At 43.3% G+C, this 24,877-nt stretch overlaps 2 protein-coding genes across 7 annotated transcripts in view; both read left to right on the top strand.

The window, feature by feature from the left end:
• ZNF451 (zinc finger protein 451) overlaps nt 1–12,642 on the top strand; it is a 62,309-nt gene extending 49,667 nt beyond the window's left edge. For all 6 annotated transcript variants that reach the window (XM_077926311.1, XM_077926310.1, XM_077926307.1 and 3 more), the window contains exons 6-15: nt 429–579; nt 870–996; nt 1,349–1,502; nt 2,856–3,003; nt 4,743–6,361; nt 7,248–7,385; nt 8,195–8,325; nt 8,621–8,807; nt 10,468–10,533; nt 11,706–12,642. In XM_077926311.1, coding sequence (XP_077782437.1) covers nt 429–579; nt 870–996; nt 1,349–1,502; nt 2,856–3,003; nt 4,743–6,361; nt 7,248–7,385; nt 8,195–8,325; nt 8,621–8,807; nt 10,468–10,533; nt 11,706–11,764 — 2,780 coding nt within the window. In that variant the 3' untranslated portion in view covers nt 11,765–12,642. The remainder of the gene's footprint in view (nt 1–428; nt 580–869; nt 997–1,348; nt 1,503–2,855; nt 3,004–4,742; nt 6,362–7,247; nt 7,386–8,194; nt 8,326–8,620; nt 8,808–10,467; nt 10,534–11,705) is intronic.
• A 3,416-nt stretch (nt 12,643–16,058) lies between these two features.
• BAG2 (BAG cochaperone 2) lies at nt 16,059–23,866 on the top strand. The gene is made up of 3 exons (XM_028722668.2): nt 16,059–16,886; nt 21,945–22,054; nt 22,664–23,866. Exons 1-3 carry the CDS (start codon nt 16,507–16,509, stop codon nt 23,062–23,064), a joined length of 891 nt encoding a protein of 296 aa, XP_028578501.2. The 5' UTR covers nt 16,059–16,506; the 3' UTR covers nt 23,065–23,866.
• The last annotated feature ends 1,011 nt before the right edge of the window (nt 23,867–24,877 follow it).

Below are 24,877 nucleotides of genomic sequence, written 5' to 3'. Positions count from 1 at the left end.
AGTCTCATGCGTTTTAAACAAAAGAAGCGGTGTGACGTTGCAGCAGTGTGATCTATTTTCTAACCTGTCTTTGAGCATCAACTACATGATGTACAGTGGTGCCTCGCAAGACGAAATTAATCCGTTCCGCGAGTCTCTTCGTCTTGCAGTTTTTTCGCCTTGTGAAGCATGGCTATTAGCAGCTTAGCGGCTATTAACAGCTTAGCGGCTATTAACGGCTTAGCGGCTATTAGCGGCTTTAAGAAAAAGGAAACAAACTTGCAAGAACTCGCAAGACGTTTCGTCTTGCGAAGCAAGCCCATAGGGAAATACGTCTTGCGGAACGACTCAAAAAACGGAAAACCCTTTCGTCTAGCGAGTTTTTCGTCTTGCGAGGCATTCGTCTTGCGGGGCACCACTGTATTAAGTAATTTTGTTTCACGTTTTAGGTCTCAAGCCAGGCACTGTAAACTCTGGAAGGAGAGCATTACCTCAGAGATCAGACCAAATACAATCTGACAGTAAATCAATTTTATGCCCAATAATGCATTGCTACAGAAAATTTGACAACAGGCATCTTCTCCTGGGCCACCTTCAGAGGTACGAGTTTTTTAGTTTGATCAGGAAATAGGTTGCTAGACTGCCTGAACATGGGACACGGTATCTTACAGGTAGTCTCAAATGTGCAGTGCACTGATAGTTGCTCTGCAGAAATTTAATGCCTCTAGATGCCAGGAAACGTTCACTTTTTGCAAGTATATTCAGACTTCACATATGTTTTAGTAAGCAGGTTTTTTTTTTCTAAACCTGTTGTTGTTGTAATGGGCAACCTCTAAAGGTTTTCTTATTGTTCATAGGTATTATTTAATCATTCAAATTTATTTCTTTAGGTTTGATCATTCTCCATGCGATCCATCAATTACACTACATGGATGTCCAGCTGATGCATTTGCCTGCATAGTCTGCAACAGAAGATTCCCAACGTCTCAGCTATACAATGAGCACGTTTCTTCTAAGGCAAGAATTTAAGAAAATGCATGTTTTCACAAAAGTAGCAGGGAAAAAATATCCCCCCTCAGAAGAGTCCCATTTCATAAACTCATATACGAATCTTTGCAGGGATTTTACTGCTCAGGTTTGGCTTTTGATAATTTCCCAAATCCAGAAAAAAAAATAATCTGCTGCTTGTAGGTGGTTGTGGCTCATAAATGGAGCAGGTATTAGTTGATATATTTTGAGATGTGCTTTTAGTTTTAAGAGCAAATTTCCATAGCATCTTATAGAAAATGTTCTTCATAATGTTGGAAAACAAATGTTCTCCGTTTGTCTAAAATTGAGTTATTGTTTTGTTTCTTCCCACCCCCTCAAGGCAAGTGAAGGTGATGGCCATGAAAAGAAATACCCTCCTCAGCATATTCAGTGCTTTGCATGTCCATGTTGCTTTCTCCTTTTTAGCATGAGAGATGAGTGTCTGCAGCATATGTCTGAAAAGAATCACTTCTCTCAGGCTTTTAAACTCAGTGGTATGTCTCATTTGAAATGTATATATTTTTCCATCTGAAATGACTGGATACTGCATGATTTGAGGGGGAATGTGGTAAAATACATTGAAATTTACATCACTGATCAAGATGATAATGTTACTTTAAGGAAGTGTCCTTAGCTCCATGCCAAGTATGCTGAATCTGCTTTCTAGAATGCCTTCATTCCCCACTTCCTTGTGCATTGCCACCGATGCAAATTCTTCCCAGACTCTGTAAGCTAAGATGGGTTTTATCCTTCCTGAATATTTCAAGTAAAAAGATTTGGCAGGTCAGATCAGACTTTCAAGGTTATAAACAATTTCCTGTTTGCTCATGTAAGATAATTAAAATGTAAAACATAATGTGGCTTATGTTGGACAGAAAAGAACCTGAAGCTAATATATAGAACAGCACAATTTGATTTAGCTAATTTTGCTAGTCTGATAAAACAAGGAAATATATATATATATATATATATATAGAGAGAGAGAGAGAGAGAGAGAATGTTGCCAGGGAAGGATTTTTTTCCAGAGCAATGACTGTCCTCTATAACGTGGCTGAGGTTTAGGGTATTGTTCCCTCTAGTATGCAAGGTCCATAAAATATATACGGTACTGCTTAAAATTTAGGATATTTCTGGGTACAGCCATATGATGGGTGCCTTTCTGTAATTTGGTTTTTCATGTTATATCAAAGTATATTAGTTTTGCCCTTCTTCCTGGCAGCTAATAAATTTTGAAACGAGTGCAAAGTAACTAAGCAGCTTTAAAAAACTGTCTCTGCACTCCTGTCCTGACCAGTCTAAACATAGTAGGACCAAAAACATCACTCTTGGAAAACTTCTTTAAAATGCTCAGATTTGACTCTTGAGTGTGTGACATTTCTCAGGAACCAAGTGATGTTTGTTAACCCATTCTTAACTGCCTGGTCTTGGTGCATTGTTGACATGATTCTCTTACTTGAATCATTTGTAACCTTTGATTCTTCTCCTTGTACCACCTAGTTGTTCCTCAAAATAAGTTTTGTATGTTGACTGACTGGAAATGGACAACAGGTTGCAACAAACCCTTAAGTCAAGGGACGACAACCTGTGGCCACCTAGAATCTATGTTGTTGGATTCCCAACTCTGGTCTGCAGATGGTTAGGACTGGTGGAGCATCACTGCTCGAGTGTGATGTGGCCTAGATGCCACCGGGCCATGCTTGCTGTGCGCCACCCTTCTCTGGTGCTGCACTCGTGTCTACGTTGGAGGAGGGGGACGCCAGCATGTGGGTGGCCTTCCTTTTGGGAAGTGAATAATGTCTGGTCCTTTCTGACTCCGTGATACAATAACTCTGTGCATTCCGTTGCAGATAAAGCAACACAACCACAACCTTTGCCATTCCCAACCTATGCAAAGAATCTTCTGATCTCCTTGTGCAAAGAAATCCCGTTCCAAGTGAAGTGCACGTCCTGCCATCAGGTGTTGCGTTCTCATGTGGAGCTAACGGCACACTTCAGGTCTGACAAGAGCCTTCCTGTTTGTAGAATGGGACTGCTTTCTCTGTTTCTCCTTTAAACATTGGGCAACAAGCCTACTTTCAGTTCTGACATGTATGCGCTCTTTCTCCATGCATGTTAAACATGGGAACGAAGACTAAAAAAGTGGCCTCAGTGGCCCAGAGTCCCTTCCATCAACTTTGGCTGATGGCCCAGCTGGACAGGGGCAGCCTAACTACTGTCGCCTATGCTCTGGTAACCTCCAGGTTAGATCACTGCAACATGTTATACATAGGGCTGCCTCTGAAGATGGTTCGGAAACTTCAGCCGGTGCAGAATTTGGCGGCCAGGTTGCTCTCTGGTTTGAGCACATTACACCAGCCCTGGCCTGACTGCACCGGCTGCCATTAGTTTCTGGGCCCAATTCAGAGTGCTGGTTTTGACATATAAAGCCTTAAACAGCTCAAGACCTCAAGGACCGCCTTTCTCCATATGAGCCTACCCAGACCCTGAGGTCATCATCTGAGGCCTTTCTTCGTGTGCCTCCTCAGTGAGAGGTCTGAAGAGCAGCAACACAAAAACAGGCCTTTCTGCTGTGGCTTCCCACTTAAGGAATGCTCTCCCCAGGGAGTGTCGCCTGGTGCCTTCATTACATATCTTTAGGCAAAAGGCAAAAAACATTCCTCTTCTCCCAGGCCTTTGGCTGATTGACATCTGATTCCCTTCTGAATGTGTTGTGGGAGAGGATGTTATTGGTTTGCTTTTTGTTTTGTGTGTGTGTGTGTGTGTGTGTGTGTGTGTGTGTGTATACACGCACACACACATACACATACTTATATCTATACATACACATACGTATATATATACACACATATATGCACATATATATACCATACACACACACACGCACACACACACACACACACACACGTATATATATGTATGTATGTATATAGTATTTTTTTCTTGTGAACCATCCCCGAGATCTACAGATGAAGGATGGCACACAAATTTAATAAATATGATAAATAATGTTAACTGTAGTGCTGAACTGTCTTCGCTGCTGGGAAAATAGCAATGTCCGTAAGTTGTTGTCTGCACATTCCTGTCCTTAAAGGACTAGAAAAGAGGTAGGGAATCTTTCAGCCCAAGAGCAACCTTCCCTTCTCGAGGCAGCATGCCAGTAGCAAGTGGAGCCAGAGGCAAAAGTGGGGAGAGGAATGGATATCAAGCATTACGCTTGTACAGTGAACTTGTTCCTACCCATGCTCACACATCCTTCTCTAGCCAGGCAACCAAGAGGCCTGATCAGAGTTCAATGACACATTCCAGCGGGGCAAAACACCCCTGTAGGGTCTGAAGCACTGCTGGCCAGGCATGTGGCCTGGGGAGAGTCCCAGGGGCCAGGTAGTGAGGCCTGGAGGGCCTAAGATACCTTACCCCTGGGCTGAGAAGACAGAATCCTGTGCTTCTACCAGCTGCCAGCCTTGGCTTTAAAGGGCTGTGTCTGGTATCTGGGCCATTGCCACTGCAGAAGAAGCAGATTTAGGAGGCAATGACTGGCAGTGGCCTAGTGTCATTCATCCCATGTTTGTCGGGAAGGCTGCTAACCTTGGAAACTTATCTGGGCCCAACTAAGCAAATATCCAAAAATAATGTTTAGTGTGTGAATGGTTTTTTTTTAGCGCATACTGATTTTTATTTTATTTTTTTGGTAATGCACAGCTAAGTAGGTATCACAATGTCCTTTCCCATTTTAGAACTCGTTGTCGTGATGCCGGCCCAGTGACTCTGTCAAAGAAGCGCATCTGCCAAGTCGCCGAAGTATTTAAAGCCAAAGGTTTTTGTCACACCTGTAGCGAGCTGTTTATCAACGACACCCATATCCGTCAGCATATTTCCAAAACCCTACACAAGGTTAAAGTATTCACCACGATGGAAGAATCCATCTTGACAGTATGCCACATCAACGAAAGGAATAAAAGTGCCTCTCTTCTACAGAAGAATAGCAGCTTTTTAAAATCTTCTCCTCTGAAGAGACCTTCGGACTCGATTGAATCCGTTGGCGATGAGAGGGAAATGGTTTCAAAACGAATAAAGGATTTGGAAGGCAGAAGCCAAGAGGTTAGCCGTGCTCCTGCCGTCAAAACCTGGGTGTGTCAGTGCGAGCTGGCATTTCCTTCTGAGGAGCTGGTAGAAAACCACATTTTTTCCGAGAACAGAATCTGCCGCAAATGTGCGGTGTGCGGCAAGCTTGCGGAAAATGCAAGTGTCATCCGTTTGCACATGAGCCGGTTCCATGGAGGAGCTCACTTGACTAATTTCGTCTTCTGGTGTCAGGTCTGCAGTGTAGCTCTTCAGAAAGTCGATGACGTTAAGGCCCATGTGACAGAATATCATGGTGTGCACAGCTTTTACCGTGAGGAGGATGCTGCTGCTGAGGATGCTACAGCATCTTCTGGTGCACTGTACGGTAGTTCACTTGAACAGAAAGACCGAACTCCTAGCCCTATGGAGCAGTCTCCACCTTTGAGCCCCATGGAAGTGTCAGTGTCTCACCAATGGCAGTGCTGCATGTGCGAGGAGCTCTTTGACTCTGAAGACAGCGTGAAGCAGCACTGTGTGTCATTAGAGAGCCACCACTTCCACAGGTACAGCTGTGACTTGTGCAAAATGACATTCCGGAAGAACGAAACTTTCCATCGACACTGTCAGGATAAGCATAACGGTGTCATAAAGGTCAAATACTTCTGTGGCTTTTGTGGCGACCTGTTTTTTGACGCCGAGGAGAAGTTCTTGCTTCACTTCAAAGGCTTCCATAGCACAGATTACATATGCGTGTCTGAGGAAGCGGGGACGTCGATCAAGAGTACCGAAATAGTAGAAGAGAGCAATCGTCTGAACTGTGGTTGTCGGGAGAAATACTTTAGCAAAGAGAACAGGAAGGCAGATTACAAGAGGTGCCAGAAGGCCTTGCTGGAGAAGGGCAACTTGTGGTTCCGCTGCACCTTGTGCTCCTCAACAGCGCAGAGCTTTCCTGACGTGATGGCTCATCTCATGACACACTCGGAGCAAAAACCTGACCAAGAATTGTACATCGTGAGGTGTGGAGCATGCAACAAAAACTTCAACGATATTGGAATTGCCCACCAGCACTTTCACAGCAAGCACTGCTTCCCACAAAAGCGCCAGCTAGCCCCAACTCAAGCAGGAAGTGACGTCTTCCAGATTTCCCCCGGTGGATCCTGTGTAGACAAAAAGCCTGAAAACCTAATGCTTTTGGAAGACAGGACTGCAGCAGGTGCTTCAGAGAAGAGACGGCCAGGAGAGCTACCCAAGGAGCAAGTTAAGAAGCCATCTTCTGAAGGGCTTGGTCTAGGTAGGTAGAAACCATGGTATACTTGGGATGCCCAAACAAATATGGCTGCCCAAACAAATATGGCTGCTGAGAGAACCTTGCAGAACAGCTGGGGCTTGTCAACACTTCGCTTGCCCTGTGCCTGGAAAGCACGGGTCCTGGAGGTTTTCCACTTGTCTCTCACAAAACCCGATTGCTGTTTGGTTTGATTCAGCGGTAAACCACAGGTTTTCTCAGGGGGTGGGGGAGTGGTGGGAAAAACAGAAATGTTGGCGAGCCCTTGGTTAAACTGCACATGTAGCATTTCATAGCCTCAGCAAACTCTGCTTATATAATTGTTTCCATAGTGGTACACGAAATTTTATTTAGTCTTGCACCCATTCTACATCGTTGATGACAATTTTTCTAGCAATGTGAATAAGAAAGGCTTAGGAGATTTTAGGTAGTTGTTTTTGAAGGAAAAGAACACGATTGTTGATACTGTAATTGTGAAATAACTACAGGACAGTAAAATCTCAGGCGCTGTGTGGAAATTCATTTTATTCAGTAGACTTGTATCATGGCATTGTTTTGTAAATAATTTCCCCAGCAGCTGAGAGGCCTTCTGTATTTGTCTGTTATTCCTCCTCACTGTTTACAATTACGTTTGGGCAAGTAATCATCTAAAACTAAATGCAAGCTGCATAAAAACAAGCAAAATCTCATAATGAAAAATGTTGAAGTTAGTATAAATTTGCTGAAGGAGGTACCCTATTGAGTACATATGAATTACTTAAGTTGCAATGAATTTTTAAAGAATTTGATGTGCTTTGTTTTGAATTTTTCTGAAGTACAGATTTCTACAGCTGAGGAATCCGTATAATGTTTGTTATGCTTCCCTCTTCTTCCCTTCCACCCGACTATCTAGATGACAGAGATCTACCTGATCTTGATTACTTGTGTACCATGACTCATATTATTATGATGGATTTGGATAACTGGGGAAACCTTTTCCATCAGTTGCCTGCTACCCTTAACCAAGGAACTTTTATCTGGGGTTTTCAAGGTAAGGAACTCGTTGGCAGTGCAAACTTTCCCTTGATGCGCACTGTATAGCACATGTGAGTCAAATTATCTACAAATGTAGCAGCATACATTTACGCAAGTTCATGGCATATAGCATTCCTATTTCAGGCAAGGTGTGTTAATACTGGGGTATTAAGCCCTGAAGGACATAGTTAACAAGTACTTCAAGTGCTTCCCCCAGAATCGGTCAAACCCAAGTTCTTGAGATCTGTGGCGGAGGCCTTGCTTGCTATAACCCCCCAATGAGTACGATTCAGGAGGTCCCTACACACAGCAGGGTCACCTTAATAGCAGCACCTTGTCTGTTGAACCACTTCCAAGCACAGATCCAATGGTCCCCCACATTGTGTAAATTTAGGTATCAGTTTAATATTCACTGGATGCTGCATTTGTCTGCATTTAGTGAAAATGTTGTAAGTGATGTCTACTTGAAAACAGTTGAAATGATGATCGACCACCTTTTGTGCTGTTAGAAGTAGCTCAGTCCTTTGCCCATTACTATGGGAGCATGTTTTGCCACACAAATTAGCAAAAGTTACAAAGCTGGAGCATGTATAGTACATTGCATATATCAACCATGTGCAATTTAGATTACCCGCTTCTCAGAAACGTAATTATTTCATAATAATAATAAGAAGAATAAGAATAATAATTTCACAAGGTTTGTGTTTTTTACACACACACACACACACACACACACACACACACACTTTTTAAAAGTAACTGTCTATTCCCTTGTCTAGTCCCTCAAATCTCTTAACAGTGGCTGTCTTCTGGTTTACTGCTTAGGTGGGCACAACAACTGGAAGCCACCTGTGAACTGCAAGATTTTTAACTACCTTAACAAGATCGGGTGTTTCTTCCTCCATCCACACTGTGGTACAAGGAGAGAGGCTGCTGACTTTGCAATCTGTGTGCATGTAAGTTTTCAACCACCTGTGCTGTGATAAGATGCAAAGGAAATATTTTGTGTTAGAGTGTCAGTTGCTGGCATTCACTGAGAATCCTATCACAGTGCAAATATATAAAAAAATTATTTCATAAAACGTATTTACCTCTTGATTGTAAAAAAACACATACACAACAATGTGTTTTACAATGTTTGGGCTAAAGAACGTTCAGTCTTGTCTACCTACACAATCTGAAATCTTCTCACTAAAGAAATTGTATGCCCATTGTCTCTCTGCCTTGCATAATTCATGTTTTGTTCCATAGGTGGGCCGCCTAGATGAGCATCTACCAAAGCATATTCCTTTCACTATTCTTTCGGGAGACAAAAGCTTTCTAGAGCTTGAGGATCAGCTTAAGATGACTCAGCGGACAACTCGCATTCTAGATCCTCATAAGCTTGATGCCGATATGATGTATGCCTTATTGAACAGCATTTCAGATACAGCCAAAGGTATCCTTTCAAATACATTTATATATACAGCCTAGGCATGCATTGCCTGGTGGAAGTTACTTCCAGGATTGAGGCGAGGAGAGGCAGCCTGTTCACGTACTGTACTGCTTTATGAATAATTCCCCATTGATATATCACATATAGTCCACTTGTAACTTAGTTTAGTTGAACTAGTTTGTAGGGGCTCTATAGTATAGGCCAGCCACTAGGAAACAAAAGACTAATGGAGGCAAAATAAAGAATATAAAGCCCGTTAGTGAGCAATGTGTTTATGCTCTGTTTAACAAACAGCCTATGACAGGGATGGGGAAGGCTTTTGGCCCAACAGGCCAGATCTTTTATCTTGCCCCACTACTGGCGAGCCAGCATGGACAGGTGCACTGGACCCCTCACCTGCCAGTCAATCATGTGACACGATGGCGTCCTGTGATTTGCACCCATCACAGTGCAGTGCTTCCCAAATATTCGACAAGCATCACATTTCCAGGTGTGTAGGAGGCACAGCACAAGGGCTTTGAAAGCCCTCTACTTGGCACTTGGAAAGTTCTGAGCACAGGACTTTCAATGTACTTTGTACAGCGCTTCCGAAGCACCAGGCGGTTGTTGTGCTTTGCGTATTGCTATGCAGAGCAAACCACTGCAGAGTTCACAATTTGCTACATAACGTGTAAGAATTTGGCTCATATTTTACTCTGAGAAACGGTTCCTGGGGTCGAGGTAAATTTAGGAGCTAGAGCTAATCCCAGAGTCCTCTCTCCCACTTCTTCCTACAATGGCTTTTTGTGCAAAATAAGTCACTGTTGCCTCATTTTAGATTTGAAGCAGTGGCACACCAACCTCAACATTGTCTATTATTTAATCACTTGTTCTGAAGCAGTTTTGTCTTGGAAGATCAGTGGGAATTCAAGACAGTTGCATCCCCCTGTTGCAGCATGGAAGTTGCTGCAGCATAGCTCATTCCTAACCTGTAAAGGAAAAGTCTAAAGGTGTGCACTGCAAGATCTTATGTTTAGGGATTTAGTTCTGTTTCACAGAAAGCCAACAGGAGCTTCATTTAAACCATTTTTTTGAGATCAGATGCAGCACCCTAGAGATCAAATTATGCTAGTACAGAGTATCTTGAATTGAGATTTTAGAGGGTTCAGGGGTCTCTTTATGAAATACATCTCTGTTGTTGATGTACTTTGTAAAAATGCATCACTGTTGTTGAAAAGCTTATAACTTGAGTCTTCCCTGTTTTCCGTTCTGTGCAATTGTTATGGGGGTTAAAGTATGAAAGCCACATGCAGGTTTCATCTATTTTGTTGCATGTTCAGTTCTGTAAAATAATACGAACTTGCAGTTGAGTGTTGGCATGGATCTCATGTTCTTTTCCTACATGGGAATCAAGTTGAAGGGTGGCTTTCAAAGGACATTGCACTAATGGGAATGCATTCCCAATTTCTTTACCATCCATCTTGCTAAGCTAGCTTGGTGTGGGTGTGAAGATAAAGCTCTGTTTTGGTTATATGTTGCACACTGTTTGAGGGTACTGGGTTTTGAAGCGAGGAAGGAAAAGTTATGACAGCCAGGTTTTACCAATCAACAAAACTCTGAAGAGGAAAGCTAGTTGTGAGAGCTGTGGTATTGCATAGTTAGTTCTGTGTGTGTCTTTTTACAGAAAATGAAGTGGTAGATACTCGAATGGCAGTGGAACAGGTTTCAGAAGTAACGAAGGACCCAAACGGTATGTTAATTTCGCTACAAGATGTTTATTCAAGAGATGAAGTGGCCGTAGAAAATTAGATTTGGCAATATTATCAAACAAGGAAGAGCCTAGAAAGCATTTCCCCCCACCATATGTGCATATTCCTGTACAGGCACCGTGACAGAGAAAAGTGGCTATAGCAAGAGAGAGGACTATCCATAAAATGGGCCTTTGCTTACCATTTGAGACATGGATTTAGGTCCAGTTAATACAGTGCTTGCATGCTGGCCTTTAGAGGAGTGAGTCGGGTTGTTGGCAGAGTCATGATACAACCGAGGATCTTATGGAGGCAATGGTTGTATGTACTAGCAGCTTTGGGGGGGCATATATGTGGCCCCCGCAATTGTGTGAGCTGTCTTTCTAGAGCTGTTGGGATCGTGCACATTGTGACAGCCTTGTGTATAGTTCCTAGCGGAGGAGATAACTGTTTTATACAGGCTGTATAAACCATTTGCGCCTGCTAGCCATCCCGCATACCCCCAGAGGCTAACAACTGGTAGCTGCCAGCTACATGAACAAACATTTAAAAAAGCTAGAACTTGCTTTAGGAAGGAGCATAGCTTGGTGGTGTCTGAGATCTGTCTGGTGTCTGAGATCTACATGGGGGCATACAAATTTAATAAATAAATAAACGAATAAAAGTGGTAGAGCACTTGGTTTGCGTGCAGAAGTTTCCAGGTTCAGTCGCTGGCTTCTCAACGTAAATTTGAGACTCCTTTGTGAAGAAGAAGAGTTTGGATTTGATATCCCGCTTTATCACTACCCGAAGGAGTCTCAAAGCGGCTAACATTCTCCTTTCCCTTCCTCCCCCACAACAAACACTCTGTGAGGTGAGTGGGGCTGAGAGACTTCAGAGAAGTGTGACTGGCCCAAGGTCACCCAGCAGCTGCATGTGGAGGAGCGGAGACGCAAACCCGGTTCACCAGATTACAAGTCCACCACTCTTAGCCACTACACCACACTGGCTCTCTCTCCAGGTGAAACCCTGGAGGAGCTACTGCCAGTCAGCGTAGCCACAACTGAGCTAGATGGACCCAGGGGTCTGACCTTTCTGCAACCACTGATTAGGAAGCGGTAGCCATTTCTTGCTTGAGTCAGTATTTCAGCTATGCATTTGTTTTGCAATTTTAAGTCCTGCTTCTTTGATGCAGATGCAGAGGAAGATGCAGCTTTTCAAGAGGCCATCAAGCGAAGCATGGAAGAGATGTGAAGATGGCTTGGTATCAGTGCACGAAGAAACATCTAAGCTGGCTCCCAAGTAGTTGAAATTTGTTCGTTCTATTACAACGATTAAAAAAAAAGTACAGGTTAACATTTCACAGTCTCAATGCACTTTAAGGACTGAGGTCTACTGACACATCTAAGCATCATAAACTGCAGTGGAACTTGAGTCCCCTTAACTGGATTTCAGTTATCCCACATATTTGTCTCGGTGATATGCAGTATACAGATGTGGTATGGGACAGCATATTTAAGAGGCGCAAAAACGTAGTTCCACTGCGTGACAGGATGGCTTAAGCTTTAGTTTCTTAAAACTATCTGGTTTGTAAACTAGGCTTGCCTTTTTTGCTTTATTCTTTCTCTTCCTCTCCCCTCTCCCCAGGCTTTCATTTTTGGATGTTAATGTTTCTTTCCTGTTGTACATGCATTTCTAGCATAAACATTGCAACAGATATGTACTGAATCCTCATTTTCTTTTACTGTCTTACCTTAAGGGGGAAATTAAGTAGTACTGCAATCTCCAGTGCTCTGGCAAACTTGTGATGGGTCTCCACTGTGACTTTAAGAAGTGAAACAAAAGTTTGAGGACCTAGTTATTTTCTTTCACCTTTATCTTTGTATGTACTTTCTATGTTTTGAGAGTGAACGTGGCACCAGACTGGGCTGTAGGTATATGTTATGCTTCCTGCCTTACTAATAGTACAGCAAATTATTTTCTCTCTCTCTCCCCCCCCCCCCCCAATGTTTTAAATTATCTTAATTCAGAAAGGCAAACCCTTTCTACATTCCTACATGGTTAATTTATTGTGGTTATTTTTTTGGAACATAATTTTGCGTTTGTGCATAATTAAAATATTGGTTACTTTTCGCAGTATGTCCTCATTTCAGTCAAATGCCATTTGACTCATGCATAGACGTGTTGAATGCAAAAAGTGGTAATTTTAAATCACTGTTTCTAGTGCAGGCTTCTTGAAGGACTACTTTGGAGTGACCATCTAACTTTGTGTTGCAGCAGTAAACTGCGTGCGCGCACACACACACAATATCAACCCATGAATGCAATAAAAAAAGTCAGGAACCTTTAGCAAATTATCCTGATTGGGAAGGATCACTCTTGCTAAGAAGGGTATTCCATATAGAGGCACACTGTTTTCATTCGTTTTCTAGGTTCCCACCTAAAAAAAGTGACCTACCTTTAGAAGTATGTAACCTACACTCTGTAGGGGACACAGGTGGTGCTGTGGTCTAAACCACCGAGCCTTGGGCTTGCTGATCAAAAGGTTGGCGGTTTGAATCCCTGGGATGGGGTGAGCTCCTGTTGCTCGGTCCCAGCTCCTGCCAACCTAGCAGTTTGAAAGCACACCCAAAACTGCAAGTAGATTAATAGGTACCGCTCCGGCGGGAAGATAGAGTGTTTCCGTGCGCTGCTCTGTTGTGCCAGAAGTGGATTGGTCATGCTGGCCACATGGCCCGGAAGAACTGTGGAGCGGACAAACGCCGGCTCCCTCGGCCTGTAAAGTGAGATGAGCGCCGCAACCCCAGAGTTGTTCGCAACTGCACATAACTGTCAGGGGTCCCTTTACCTTTACCTTTAACCTACGCTCTAATGGGGAAACTTGAACTTTATTAATGGAGGTGCTCAGAACGTCTCATAACAGTTTCCTATATCTTTAAGGTTGAAAGGTTTATGCCTTGGTTTGGTAAGGATCGCTTTTCTGGGCTGTTGGATCTGGAACAGTAGTAGCTTGTACTATTCCTGGCGAATAACTTTCCCTATTCCCACTTCTGCATTCCTCTGTAGCTAGCCAGTTAGCTACAGGCTCCCTCGATAAGCTGCAGGCCATGCTGCCACCAAGCTGATGTACTAGGCTGCCGGTCAGATCCTGTTTTGAAACTCTTTATTAGGAGAATGGATTGTAATACAACTTCCTTCAAAAATCGCAACATACAATTTTTACTCCTAATCTGTTGACGAGAATATTGGCATATTTCTTGGAGTCCACATTGGTTAAAACAGAAACAGCTCTTGGATACAGTATATAACTTCCATGACAATGGCACTTCGGTAAAGTTTGGTGGTCGCCTCCCAGCCAGAGGTTGGTGGACTGCAATTTGCGGGTGACGCTGTGGGTTAAACCACAGAGTCTAGGACTTGCCGATCAGAAGGTCAGTGGTTCGAATCCCCGCGACGGGGTGAGCTCCCGTTGCTCGGTTCCTGCTCCTGCCAACCTAGCAGTTCGAAAGCACATCAAAGTGCAAGTAGATAAATAGGTACCGCTCCGGCAGGAAAGTTAACGGCGTTTCCGTGCACTGCTCTGGTTCGCCAGAAGTGGCTTAGTCATGCTGGCCACATGACCCGGAAGCTGTCTGCGGACAAACACCGGCTCCCTCGGCCAATAAAGCGAGATGAGTGCCGCAAAACCCAGAGTTGGCTATGGTCAGGGGTCCCTTTACCTTTAATTCTTATATGCATGCTGGCTATCTGTTCTTCAGGAAGAGCTCAAATGCACTTGATGTGCTTAACGCACTTTTCATCCTCAGACTTCTAAGGCGAAACAAAAAACCCTCATTTTAGAGGAGCAGCCCAAAGTACGAAGAATCTGTTGCTTGTCTATGGTATTCATGCATCAGAGGGAGAGGCAGCAGGATTCCCCTTTTACCACCTTTTGACTCCAGTGCAGAACGCTCTTAGCAAACTTGCAGCGTACTATATTGTAGGAAGAGCAAAGATTTGGTTCAGTAATCAGTTCTATGATCATCAACAAATCTGTTTTAAATCCTGCAATATATGCTAAACTTGGTATGGCAGCCTTTTCACATGGTGTCTGAGGAGCAGCCCCAGTGGTGAATATCTTCAGCGAAGAAGCCTATGCAAGCCTCTCCAAAGATGCTGAGGCTCTACCAAAGGTGCAGATCATCACATGAAGTCTCCTTCATGTGTACTGATGCACATACGGGGTGTGAATCTGTACACAAGGTTGCACAGAGTTACTCGTCAAGTTGTCGGAGTAAAAGATTTCTCAAAGCAAACCAGTTCAGGAAGTTTTGCAAACATTGGTCTGTCTGTTTCAGTTTTTAGCCCAAAAATTTATGACAAGACATGATTAGAAATTTAGGGACGGGGGGGGGGGGGGGCTGATCTTGTAGCTTCTGTAGGATGAATTGCAAGGTTGATATGCAGCGAGGGCACATTCGTCTCTCAAAATGTTTCTGATGAGCGCAATATGCAGGATGGTTCTCAAAACACCCCATTCACTTAGTTGCTGCTAGCTTGCTTTCTGTTCGTTTCACACCAGCCAAAATGAGTATGTTGGCATGTGTTTTTTTATATACCTTCTTTTACACAAGTACCCTTCTCAGGAAACATTCGATGTTACGTAAAGTAATCAAAATAAAAACAGCCAAGAACCATACCAAGATTGCAGGTTCCATCCCTGTATGGGACAGCTGCGTGTTTGTCATTATTTTGAAACTACAAGAGGTTAGCTAAATTTACCTGGATTTCTTCCTGTTCTGCTGTAGTTGCTTTATCAGAAAGAATCCTACCAATGCCATTCAACTCCTGCACCCCCTTCCAATTCCTTTTTGTTACTCGTGGAGTTTCCCACACTGAGTACGGGTAATGCTTAGTATTGTTTTCTGCCATCTTGCAGGAGCAGCTTCATGTTTAAGAAGTAGGTTAATAAATAAAAGGAACATTTTGAAAGCAGATTCATCTTAATGAAATTTGTCCTAACCAGGAGATAGAGGTGAGACCAACAGTTCCACAGTTAAAATATTCTGTGGTTTCACTTAATTGTCGTTATAATGTATCCAAATTTTAATGCCCAGTTATTTAATCAGTTGATCTTTTTAAAGATTCAAATATTTAGTGGTAGTATCTACAATAGCCTTTTGCAGATTTATGCTAAGCTACTCAGGTACAGTGTAATTTACTTTGTACCCTGAAACTATACAGACTTTTATCTGTGGCCTTGCCTTTGGGTCCTTTTCATTGTGTCATGTGTTTTTAATGTAAGGTTTTGTTTTATGTGTTCTAAATGATATTTGTTTAAATATATATATTTTTAATTGCTTTGTTCCTGCTGAAGTGTGTAATAAATCTTCAGTGGGTCCCCCCCCCCCCCCACGAGGTGATTTGCCTTTTCTTTTTTTAAGGAGGAGGAGGGAAAAGAATTGAGAACAACTGCAGTGCAGTTAATGGGAGTAAAGCTATCAAACTTTTGGCTCCAGCTCAAGAGACTGCAGGGACTGCAGTGCCCTCCCCCCTTTAAAAAAACCTACAGCCTCTCCACTTTAGGATATGCGTCAGGATGATGGAGAGAAAAAAGGTTAGCAACTTTCTCAGCAAGAGCGGCACGTTTAGCTGAGCTGCGAAAGGAAAGCACCAAGAAGCATGTCCTTAATGGGAAGCAGGGATGGCGCCCTGTGACGCTCCCAGTGCAAGGCGCGAAAGAGGGCGGGAAGGAGGAGGGTTGCTGATCCAACACAAGGTCCCTTTGCCCATTACGAAGACAAATGGCCCTTCTAAGGCATTCATTTGCAGCCACCTCTCTCACCAAGGCTGGAATCAGCTATAAAGGGCTTCATTTAAACAAATACGAATGACACACCACCGGGCTCCCCTCACCCCTAGTGCGCAGCTTAAGCCACAGACCCCGTTCCCAATGCTGCGACCAGCAGGCAAGGATAGAATGCGATGGGTTCTGGGAGGCGGCAGCGCCTCTGAACATGTGCAGAGCGCTTCCCGCGGGCAGGGGCGGTGTGGGCCCCTCTTCTCCTAAGGGAGGAGGCGGCTCGTCGCCTTCTTTGGCGGCGCGTCGGGTGTCAGCCCTGCTGCAGTCGCTGCCTGCCTGCCTGCGGGGACGCTCTCCAGGCAAGCGGCGGGCGGGGAAGCAGCAGCACCGGGCGGCGGCGACGTCGTCTTGGCTCTCGCGGCCCGCCATGGCCCAGGCCAAGATCAGCAGCTCCAGGAGCAGCTCCAGCGTCGCCGAAGCCGGCGGCCAGCAGCAAGCGGGTGGGGGGCAGCTGCGGGGCCGCTTCTTCCGTTCCACCTCCATGGCGGACCGATCCAGCCGCCTGCTCGAGTGCCTGGACCAGCTGGAGAGGAGGTAACACCCGCCGGGCTCGGCTAGGGAACGGGGCGGACAGTGGTCTGGCTTGGCTTGGCTTGATATATATATATATATATATATAGAGAGAGAGAGAGAGAGAGAGAGAGAGAGAGAGAGAGAGAGAGAGAGAGAGGGAGAGAGAGATGGAGTTTAGCAGCTTTGCAAAAAGTAGGGAGGCAGAGAGAGAGAGCTGCTCTCCTGCAATGGGCATTAAAAAGCAGAGTCAAATCATAATATGACTTCTTCTCCCCGTCGGGGTTCCCGTGTCTTCCTTTTGAAGGGTTTCCATATGGGGCTGGCTTTTGTTGCTTGCCAGGCTCCCTGTTAAGCCCCGTGCGAGGGATGTTCACTAATCTTATCTTTCTAATAATCCCCTGATCAGAAACTTGCAAAGTGCTGCTTTGTCCCTCCGGGTGTCTCAGCCCCCGCAGCCAGTTTTCCTTTTGTTGTTCAGGTATGGTTTTAGTGGTGTCAGGCATGGGAAAGCAGCGATTATTGCTTCGCAATCCAAAGTGATGTCTGAAATCCTAGCACTTTTCACATATTAACTGGAATGAGGGGGACACAGGATCGTGTGTGTCATCCTTACTGCTAGCCATTATGTCTTTAGATCCTATGCACATAGGATTATTTTAAAAAAATATGATTTTTTTCCCCTCTGCAGTTGGAAAAGCAAGGTTCATGTTGGGGTCGGGGGAAAGAGGATAATATTTGTTCTCCTTGAGCTGAATTTATGAAAGTTGAGGTGACATGGATCACCCAGTCCTACTCTCCCACTTTCAGCCTAATATGTGAAGGGTGCTTCTGTCACCAAACCTCTTGTGTGCATTTTAATATCTGTGTATTGTGTCAAGAGACATGTTAAGTTGAAGGCAGGCATCAGCACCTGACACCCTGGGGCAGCTGTCAGGGCTCACCCAGCATGTCACTGCAAGCCACCATTTATATTTTCCAGAGTGACATGAGTTTGGCACTCTGGGGCACTGTGAAGAATTAAAATGCCATCTCTCAGGCCCCCCCCCCATGCACAACTGCTGCCACTACTGGATATGCCTGAGGGGACCTATCTGTGTAACACAGGGTCCACCAGAAGGCACTTTGACCTTTGTCATTACTATTTGGGGAGAGGTACTGTAGTTGCTAATACACACATACAAGGTATTTTCCTACTTTAAAAACAAGGCCTTGTTCCTTAAATGGAAGCCAGCATTTCGAAATCAGTGCTCTTGACGGGGTGATACAGTGGTACCTCAGGTTAAGTACTTAATTTGTTCCAGAGGTCCGTTCTTAACCTGAAACTGTTCTTAACCTGAAGCACCACTTTAGCTAATGGGGCCTCCCGCTGCCACCGCGCTGCCGGAGCACAATTTCTGTTCTCATCCTGAAGCAAAGTTCTTAACCTGAGGTACTATTTCTAGGTTAGCGGAGTCTGTAACCTGAAGCATATGTAACCTGAAGTGTATGTAACCCAAGGTACCACTGTACACCTATTACCCCCATCCTGGCCAGTGGTCAGGATGTAAAATAACAGAGGTTGATTGGAAGTGATTTGCTGGAAGCTTTCGCAGGGCATTGTTAGCTGAGTTGCCATTTGAATCTAAGGACTCGTTGACATCTGATGAGATGCTCTGGTGGTGCATGCAGGAGAGTTGGTTAGGTCAGATAGGAGGCTGCGGAAGATATGGGTCTTCTGCTGCCATATACCAAAGGGAATAGAGGTGATAACATATTACTGCAACTTACTGCAAGGTGCTCGCTGTCCGTGGGGCTATTAACAGAAGTTAATACCGTTAATAATAGAACATTAAGTGAAACTGGATGTATAGAAACACATTTCACCTGATTAATTTCAGGCTTCAGTTTTAAAGTTTAAATAGCTTGGGATCAAGATACCTTGAAGACCACAAATACATCCTTGTTTATTAATATCGTCCCTTGAGTCCTCATCACTCAGTCCTCTTTGTATGCAGAAGTGAGGTGGACTGTGTTGGAGCATTTCCATTTGTGTCACTCCAACTCTGGAATGCTCTCTCTCTATCTAATGCCATTTCAGCAACAGATTAAAAAAATGCTATTTTTATTCTTATTTATTTATGATTATTACTTTGTCAAAATAAAATAAAATAAATAAAAGTTGCTTAGGCTCTTTTCTTCTGTGTTTTCTCAACTGTTTTAGTTCAGTGTGGCCTTTGTTATTCTCTGTCGTTCCTTTTTTATTGAGTTTTACAGATATGATTGATGGCTGATGTGAATATTTAAATGTTTGTTTTAAATATTTGTTCGCTGCTCCTGGTCGCTTTTATCTGAATAGTGTCATATGATTTGATACATGTACATGCATGTTTATTTTGAAATGGTGTTTTCCCCCTCATGCAAGCAATTATTTTATGCTTCAGTAACTGAGTGCATGTGTAGCTACAACCTCGTGCAGGATGTTGGGGCATTTTAACTTCATAGCTGGTTGCAGCTGCCTCACACTTTCCCTCAGTATCTGTGTAAGAATGAGGAAGAAATTTGCTGCTGCAAGATGGTCCAGCTTTATGAGTGACGTACACAGGTGGCATGGTGGGAGAGGCCTATATATAGTTCCAAACTAGGAGAGCCCCAGCTGTCATTCCACAAACCATATGGAGTCTGAACACCTTTTTTTTGTTGGCAATGCCTGGGCCCTAAGGATTCTAAGCCCCACTCGGCTCAGTGGGATTTGCTCAATGCTAAATATGCTTAGGGTTTTACTTTTAATTTGTCAGGAATATGTGATTCAAAATAAGAACCTTCCATTCCATCTCCACTTCCTTAAGGGAGGGAAATCTTTATATCAGAAACATTATCAATCCTTTTCCATTCCCCAGAGCTTAAGCCACACAGTTGAGTTGCCTGACTGCTGACATCCAGGTGTGTGCATTGGTGGTGGGAAATAGGCTCTTACCATTTGAAGAATTCACAGGACACCTTTTAAAAATAGACTCTACAAAGTAAAACCTGGGAACAAACGAGGGCACACAATTAAGCCTCCCCCCCTCCCCGCCCCAGCTGTCCTATTTCGGGCCTTAAAAAGAGTGTGACCTGAAGGAACTTAGCCGAGGAAGCTTTTCCTGTGATAAAGTGAAGGGTTCACATACTTAATTTTTGCATCGTTAGCTTGCTGCTAAAGGCATTGGTAGCAAACAAACAAACCCCACCAGAGTTGTAACCTGTTGAATAAGAAACAATGCTACAGTACTAGTTTGCTGCTTAGTAGAAATAGAAAACTATATTACAGTACATTAGAGCATTAAAGCTATCTCCTTCAAATCCTGCTGAAGCTGAAATAGCTTGCTGCTCCTGCTGTTGCATTTCATAACATATACTTCCATCTCCAAAAAAGGAAGATAGAGAGCTTAGAAAAATAAGAGAGGATATCCTAGAACTGGACTGGGCTGAGGTGAACAGTTTGGCTGTGGAAGTTCAGGTGGTTGATGGAGGCCTGGCGTTCAACGAGGTGGCTGCACGCTTGATAAAACACTCTTCCTGACAGAACAAACCCTTCACACAGAGCTAGAGATCTGAGAGAAGGAGTTCTAGCCTAATTTTCTCTCCACCATGCTAATTTCCGTGAGCAGAAAGCAGCTCACTAGGTGTCCTTGGACCAGTCAGTGTCTCTCACTCACAGGTTTTAACCTACCTCACAGGGTAGTTGTGAGCATAAAATGGGTTGGAGAGGAATATTGAGCTCTTTGGAGGAAAGGTGGGATATAAATGTACAGTGGTACCTCAGGTTAAGTACTTAATTCGTTCCGGAGGTCCGTACTTAACCTGAAACTGTTCTTAACCTGAAGCACCACTTTAGCTAATGGGGGCTCCTGCTGCCGCTGCGCCACTGGAGCCTGATTTCTGTTCTCATCCTGACACAAAGTTCTTAACCTGAAGCACTATTTCTGGGTTAGCAGAGTCTGTAACCTGAAGCGTATGTAACCCTAGGTACCACTGTAATATTATTAATTAATGAATAATTGTTTTGTACGAAAAAGCACCCCATCATGTGTGCACCCATCAGCAGTTTGAAGAGGCACTAGGCAAACACAGAACTAAGCTCAAGGCTTTTCTGTTACCTTAGCTTCATGAATATTTTTGTTAACAGTTTGGAAAAGACAGGTGTAAAACAATACGGACTTCTCTGTTTTCAAACATAAAACTCCACTGGGATAACACCACCATACCACTGTTGGTGTAGAATGAATGTAGGCGATCGACAAGATAGTGAAATTAATTTTAATTCCAGCATAACAAGTTACTTCTGTGGAAGCGGAAGACCACACTTTTAGGAATTCTAGTCCTGCTGGTAAGGTTGGCTTTGAATATTTTAATGGGATTTCTAATGAGATATGTGAATGAATGTAACAGTGGGCATGACAGCCCACTTCTCCTGAAGCTGAAACAGAGGCTCAAACAGACATGACTCAGCAGATCTATGAGCAGCAGTCTCAAAGGTTTTATAAAAGAGCCATGCCATGTTTAAACCCCTTCCCCGCATCACTTTTCTGAGGGAGATTACCCCAATTGGCCCTCATTCCATAATAAAGCAAACCCCAAAGCAATTTCAAGAAAATGTTTTTAAACCTTCCTGCAGGAACACAATTGCAATTTTGTGTGTGTGTGTGTGTGTGTGTGTGTGTGTGTGTGTGTGTGAATAGTTGAATTCCTTTCAAAAAGGCCAAAGCAGCAATTTCCACAAGTGGATCAATCTCTTCACCGTGCCATTTTCTCAGTAGCAATGGCCTTCTTCCACCCTTATTTGCATCGTAAGAAAAAAATATGGGCAGCACAAGTAATTTAGTTATCTACTCTAAATGTACAGTGGTACCTCGGGTTACATATGCTTCAGGTTAAGAACAGTTTCAGGTTAAGAACAGACCTCCGGGACAAATTAAGTACTTAACCCGAGGTACCACTGTAAAATGAATTGGTACTGCCATGAATGAGCAATTATTTTCAGTTATTTGCTAGAGAACGTCACTACGGGTAGCATTTGATTGTTTACAAACTCTCTTCCTATTTGGTTTTTCCTCTTCCCAGGGTTGAAGCTTTGCGCGATACAGCATCTTCAATGGAGCAGGAAAAGGAATCACTTCTAGAAATGATCCATGCCATACAAAACAGCCAGGATATGAGGAACATTAGTGAAGGTAAGAGTCCAGCAGTTCTTGAATCACTCTCTCACTTTGGGCAAATGAAAAAAAAGATATACAGTATAGGGTAGTAGCCAACTGGTGGAAGGAGGCTATTTTTGGCAATTTCTCTTACTCCCTGTAGCTCCCAAAATTCACTCCAAAGTGCCATGGGCGTGTGGATATCCCAGTCCTATTGGGGTGAGGAATAGAAGGTTGCAGGGAGACAGGAGAAATCACCCAAAATTATTCCCTTCCTTGTTATTGTTGATGGGTGCCTTCCATCTGTGGAGCAACACCAATTGTGTACCACTCATAAAACTCATAATTTCACATTCTTGGAAAACACACCATACAATGTTTGAGCCCCTTTGCCTGGTAGTGAAACACTTGTTATTGTGCATGGATAGCTGCAATATTGGCCAAGTCAAAACCCTCTCCTAAGAGAGAAAATCTCTTGGCAAGCCCACTAGAACTATGATTGCACTCCCAGCTTCTATGTTGTGCGGTAGAAGAGGCAATTATACAAATACTACTACTAGTTTAGCTTGACTTTTCCAACTTAGTACAGCACGTTGGTTTGATGTAAAGCTTTAAAACCAAAACGTTTTCACTTTCAAAATGCAGGTGAAAGAGAAGAACTCAGTCTGACTGCTAAACGGTTGATGGGCAGAACCCTCACGGTGGAGGTTTCAGTAGAAACCATCCGAAATCCCCAGCAGCAAGAGTCCCTATTACATGCCACACGGATGATCGATGAAATAGTTGGCAAACTATTGGATGATTTGGAAGACTCCAAGAGCCGCTTAATGTCGCTTTATGGTGCTTGTACATCTGAGGTGCCTGCTGGACCTGTTAACCAAAAATTCCAGTCCGTTGTAATTGGATGTGCGATAGAAGATCAGAAGAAAATCAAAAGACGGCTGGAGACTCTTCTCAGAAACATAGAAAACTCTGAAAACTCCATCATGCTATTGGAGCACCAGAAATCCACCGCAAGGCACCTCTGCAACAACGGGAAAGATTAAAAGCGAAATCAAATAAATCAAAGAATTGCTACTTCCTTGGAATTTGAAGAAGAAAAAAGCAACACCAGAGGACCTTGCATGTCTTTGTAGCCCTTAAACCAACTCTTGGGCGTTCAGAGCACAGAGGCATAGCTAAAAGGGAAGAAGCTTGGCAAAATTCCCTTACTTTACCCTCAGTGAGAAGACTACCAATTAAAAAATGGACTCATATGAAGCGCTTCCTCACTCTGCGGCAGATACAGGATTAAGTAGCTATAGGACTGTAGAAGCACATGAACATCCAGCAGTTTTCAATCCATTGCTTTTCTTCCCCCAGAGTTATCCAGCCTATTTTACTCTGTGTGGGGAATAGTAGCATCCTGGATACGTTAAAACCAATGGGTAGCTATAGCCATATTTGATATCAGTATTAAAATGTAGGCATCTGATGATGTGCCAATGATTTAACTTTTCATAAGCTGTATTTGGTTTGCTCCCGTACAGTTGTTTTAGTATTTTGATACTTCTGTTATAAAAAAAATCTGCTGCTGAATTCCAGAAGCTCCTCAATCCCTGTTTTGCTTTGTTCTCTAGAAAGCTTCAGTGTCTACCATCATGTTCAAAAATGTCACATCGCACACTTCCTTTCCTCTCTTTCTCTCTCTCTCTCTCTCTCACACACTCACATTCTCACACAAAAGGCAGGTAAATGAGCATTGCATAGGGAGAGGATTCTGGGGTAAGCGGATTGCTGCAGTAGATGCAAAGAAAACGATGTGCACTTTTTTCTTGCTGAAAATTAATAAAAGTAGATTGCACTCTACATTGTAAACACTTCCATAGCCTTTTTTTTTTTTTTTGGTAAAGGTTATATTTATTTATTTTTATCTATAGAGCTACAAATTGCTGGCCAAGGCAAATTGTGAGAAACTTTATATTCTAGTCGCACTCCCTCTATTACTCTACCTGCTCAGAAATCTTAACGTGTTTTTAAGATAAACTTTAGATTGGAACAAATTTAAAGTTTATCTTAAAAACTGTTGTAATTTGGAAAATTAGGGGCTCAGAGTTATAAGAGATAAAGAACTACAGTTGTATTAATAACTAACTGAAGTTAAATACATGAAATATATTTAAGTTATGTTCAGAGGGTTGCTGAAAAATCTTGAAACAAGAATGCAGAAAAGGGGTGGTATGGGGAAGTCGTGTTTTTGTTTGTTTATGTTTATGTTTTTGTTTTGTCTCTTCTTTATTCATGGAAAACTAATAAAAATTTATTATAAAAAAAAAAAAAAAAAAAAACAGAAATCTTAACGTGTAGGTTATCAATTTGGTCGCCAGTTGCTACATCTCTGTTATGGCTGTGGAAATTGCTCCCCAGTTTTCTGCAACGCTCTGGGTAGTGTGGAAGGCCGAATGATAGCTGGTGCACAAAGACTCGCTGCGAAGCTGACCAAACGTGTGCTGTGCACCCTATTGTGGTGGAAGCAATGAAGGTTGCTTAGTCGCCTCCAGTGCATCTTTGACCTGCCCATCCAGTGGGGTTTATTGGCATCTACCATTGCAAAGGAGATGGTGGAACTCTCGGAAGCCTGCTGTGACAATGCTAGGCGCATAGAGAATCAAATGGCTTGCCTTCATAGGAACTTGAGTCCTGCCATTATTTCCAGGTCCAGGTGAGGTGTCCAATGCCTGGCTTGGTGGCACCAGTTTCAGTTTTTTTCATCCTACAAACATGGACAAGATGCTTGTGTAGTCCAATCACAATATGTTTTTTTGACCATTATTCACCATGGCTCATTCAAGCCACATGCTGAGGGTTATGCAGGTGGGT

Source organism: Podarcis muralis, chromosome 3 (assembly GCF_964188315.1).
Source record: "Podarcis muralis chromosome 3, rPodMur119.hap1.1, whole genome shotgun sequence".
NCBI classification, from domain to species: domain Eukaryota; kingdom Metazoa; phylum Chordata; class Lepidosauria; order Squamata; family Lacertidae; genus Podarcis; species Podarcis muralis.
Note: the sequence above shows the minus strand (reverse complement) of the source record. Positions and strands in the feature narration are given on the sequence as shown.

Bases quoted from the DNA above. Each gene is read 5' to 3' on its own strand.
- BAG2 (XM_028722668.2), top strand. From the start codon at position 16,507: ATGTGCAGAGCGCTTCCCGCGGGCAGGGGCGGTGTGGGCCCCTCTTCT. The intron at 16,887-21,944 runs GTAACACCCGCC...TCCTCTTCCCAG, and splicing joins CTGGACCAGCTGGAGAGGAG to GGTTGAAGCTTTGCGCGATA. The intron at 22,055-22,663 runs GTAAGAGTCCAG...TTCAAAATGCAG, and splicing joins TATGAGGAACATTAGTGAAG to GTGAAAGAGAAGAACTCAGT.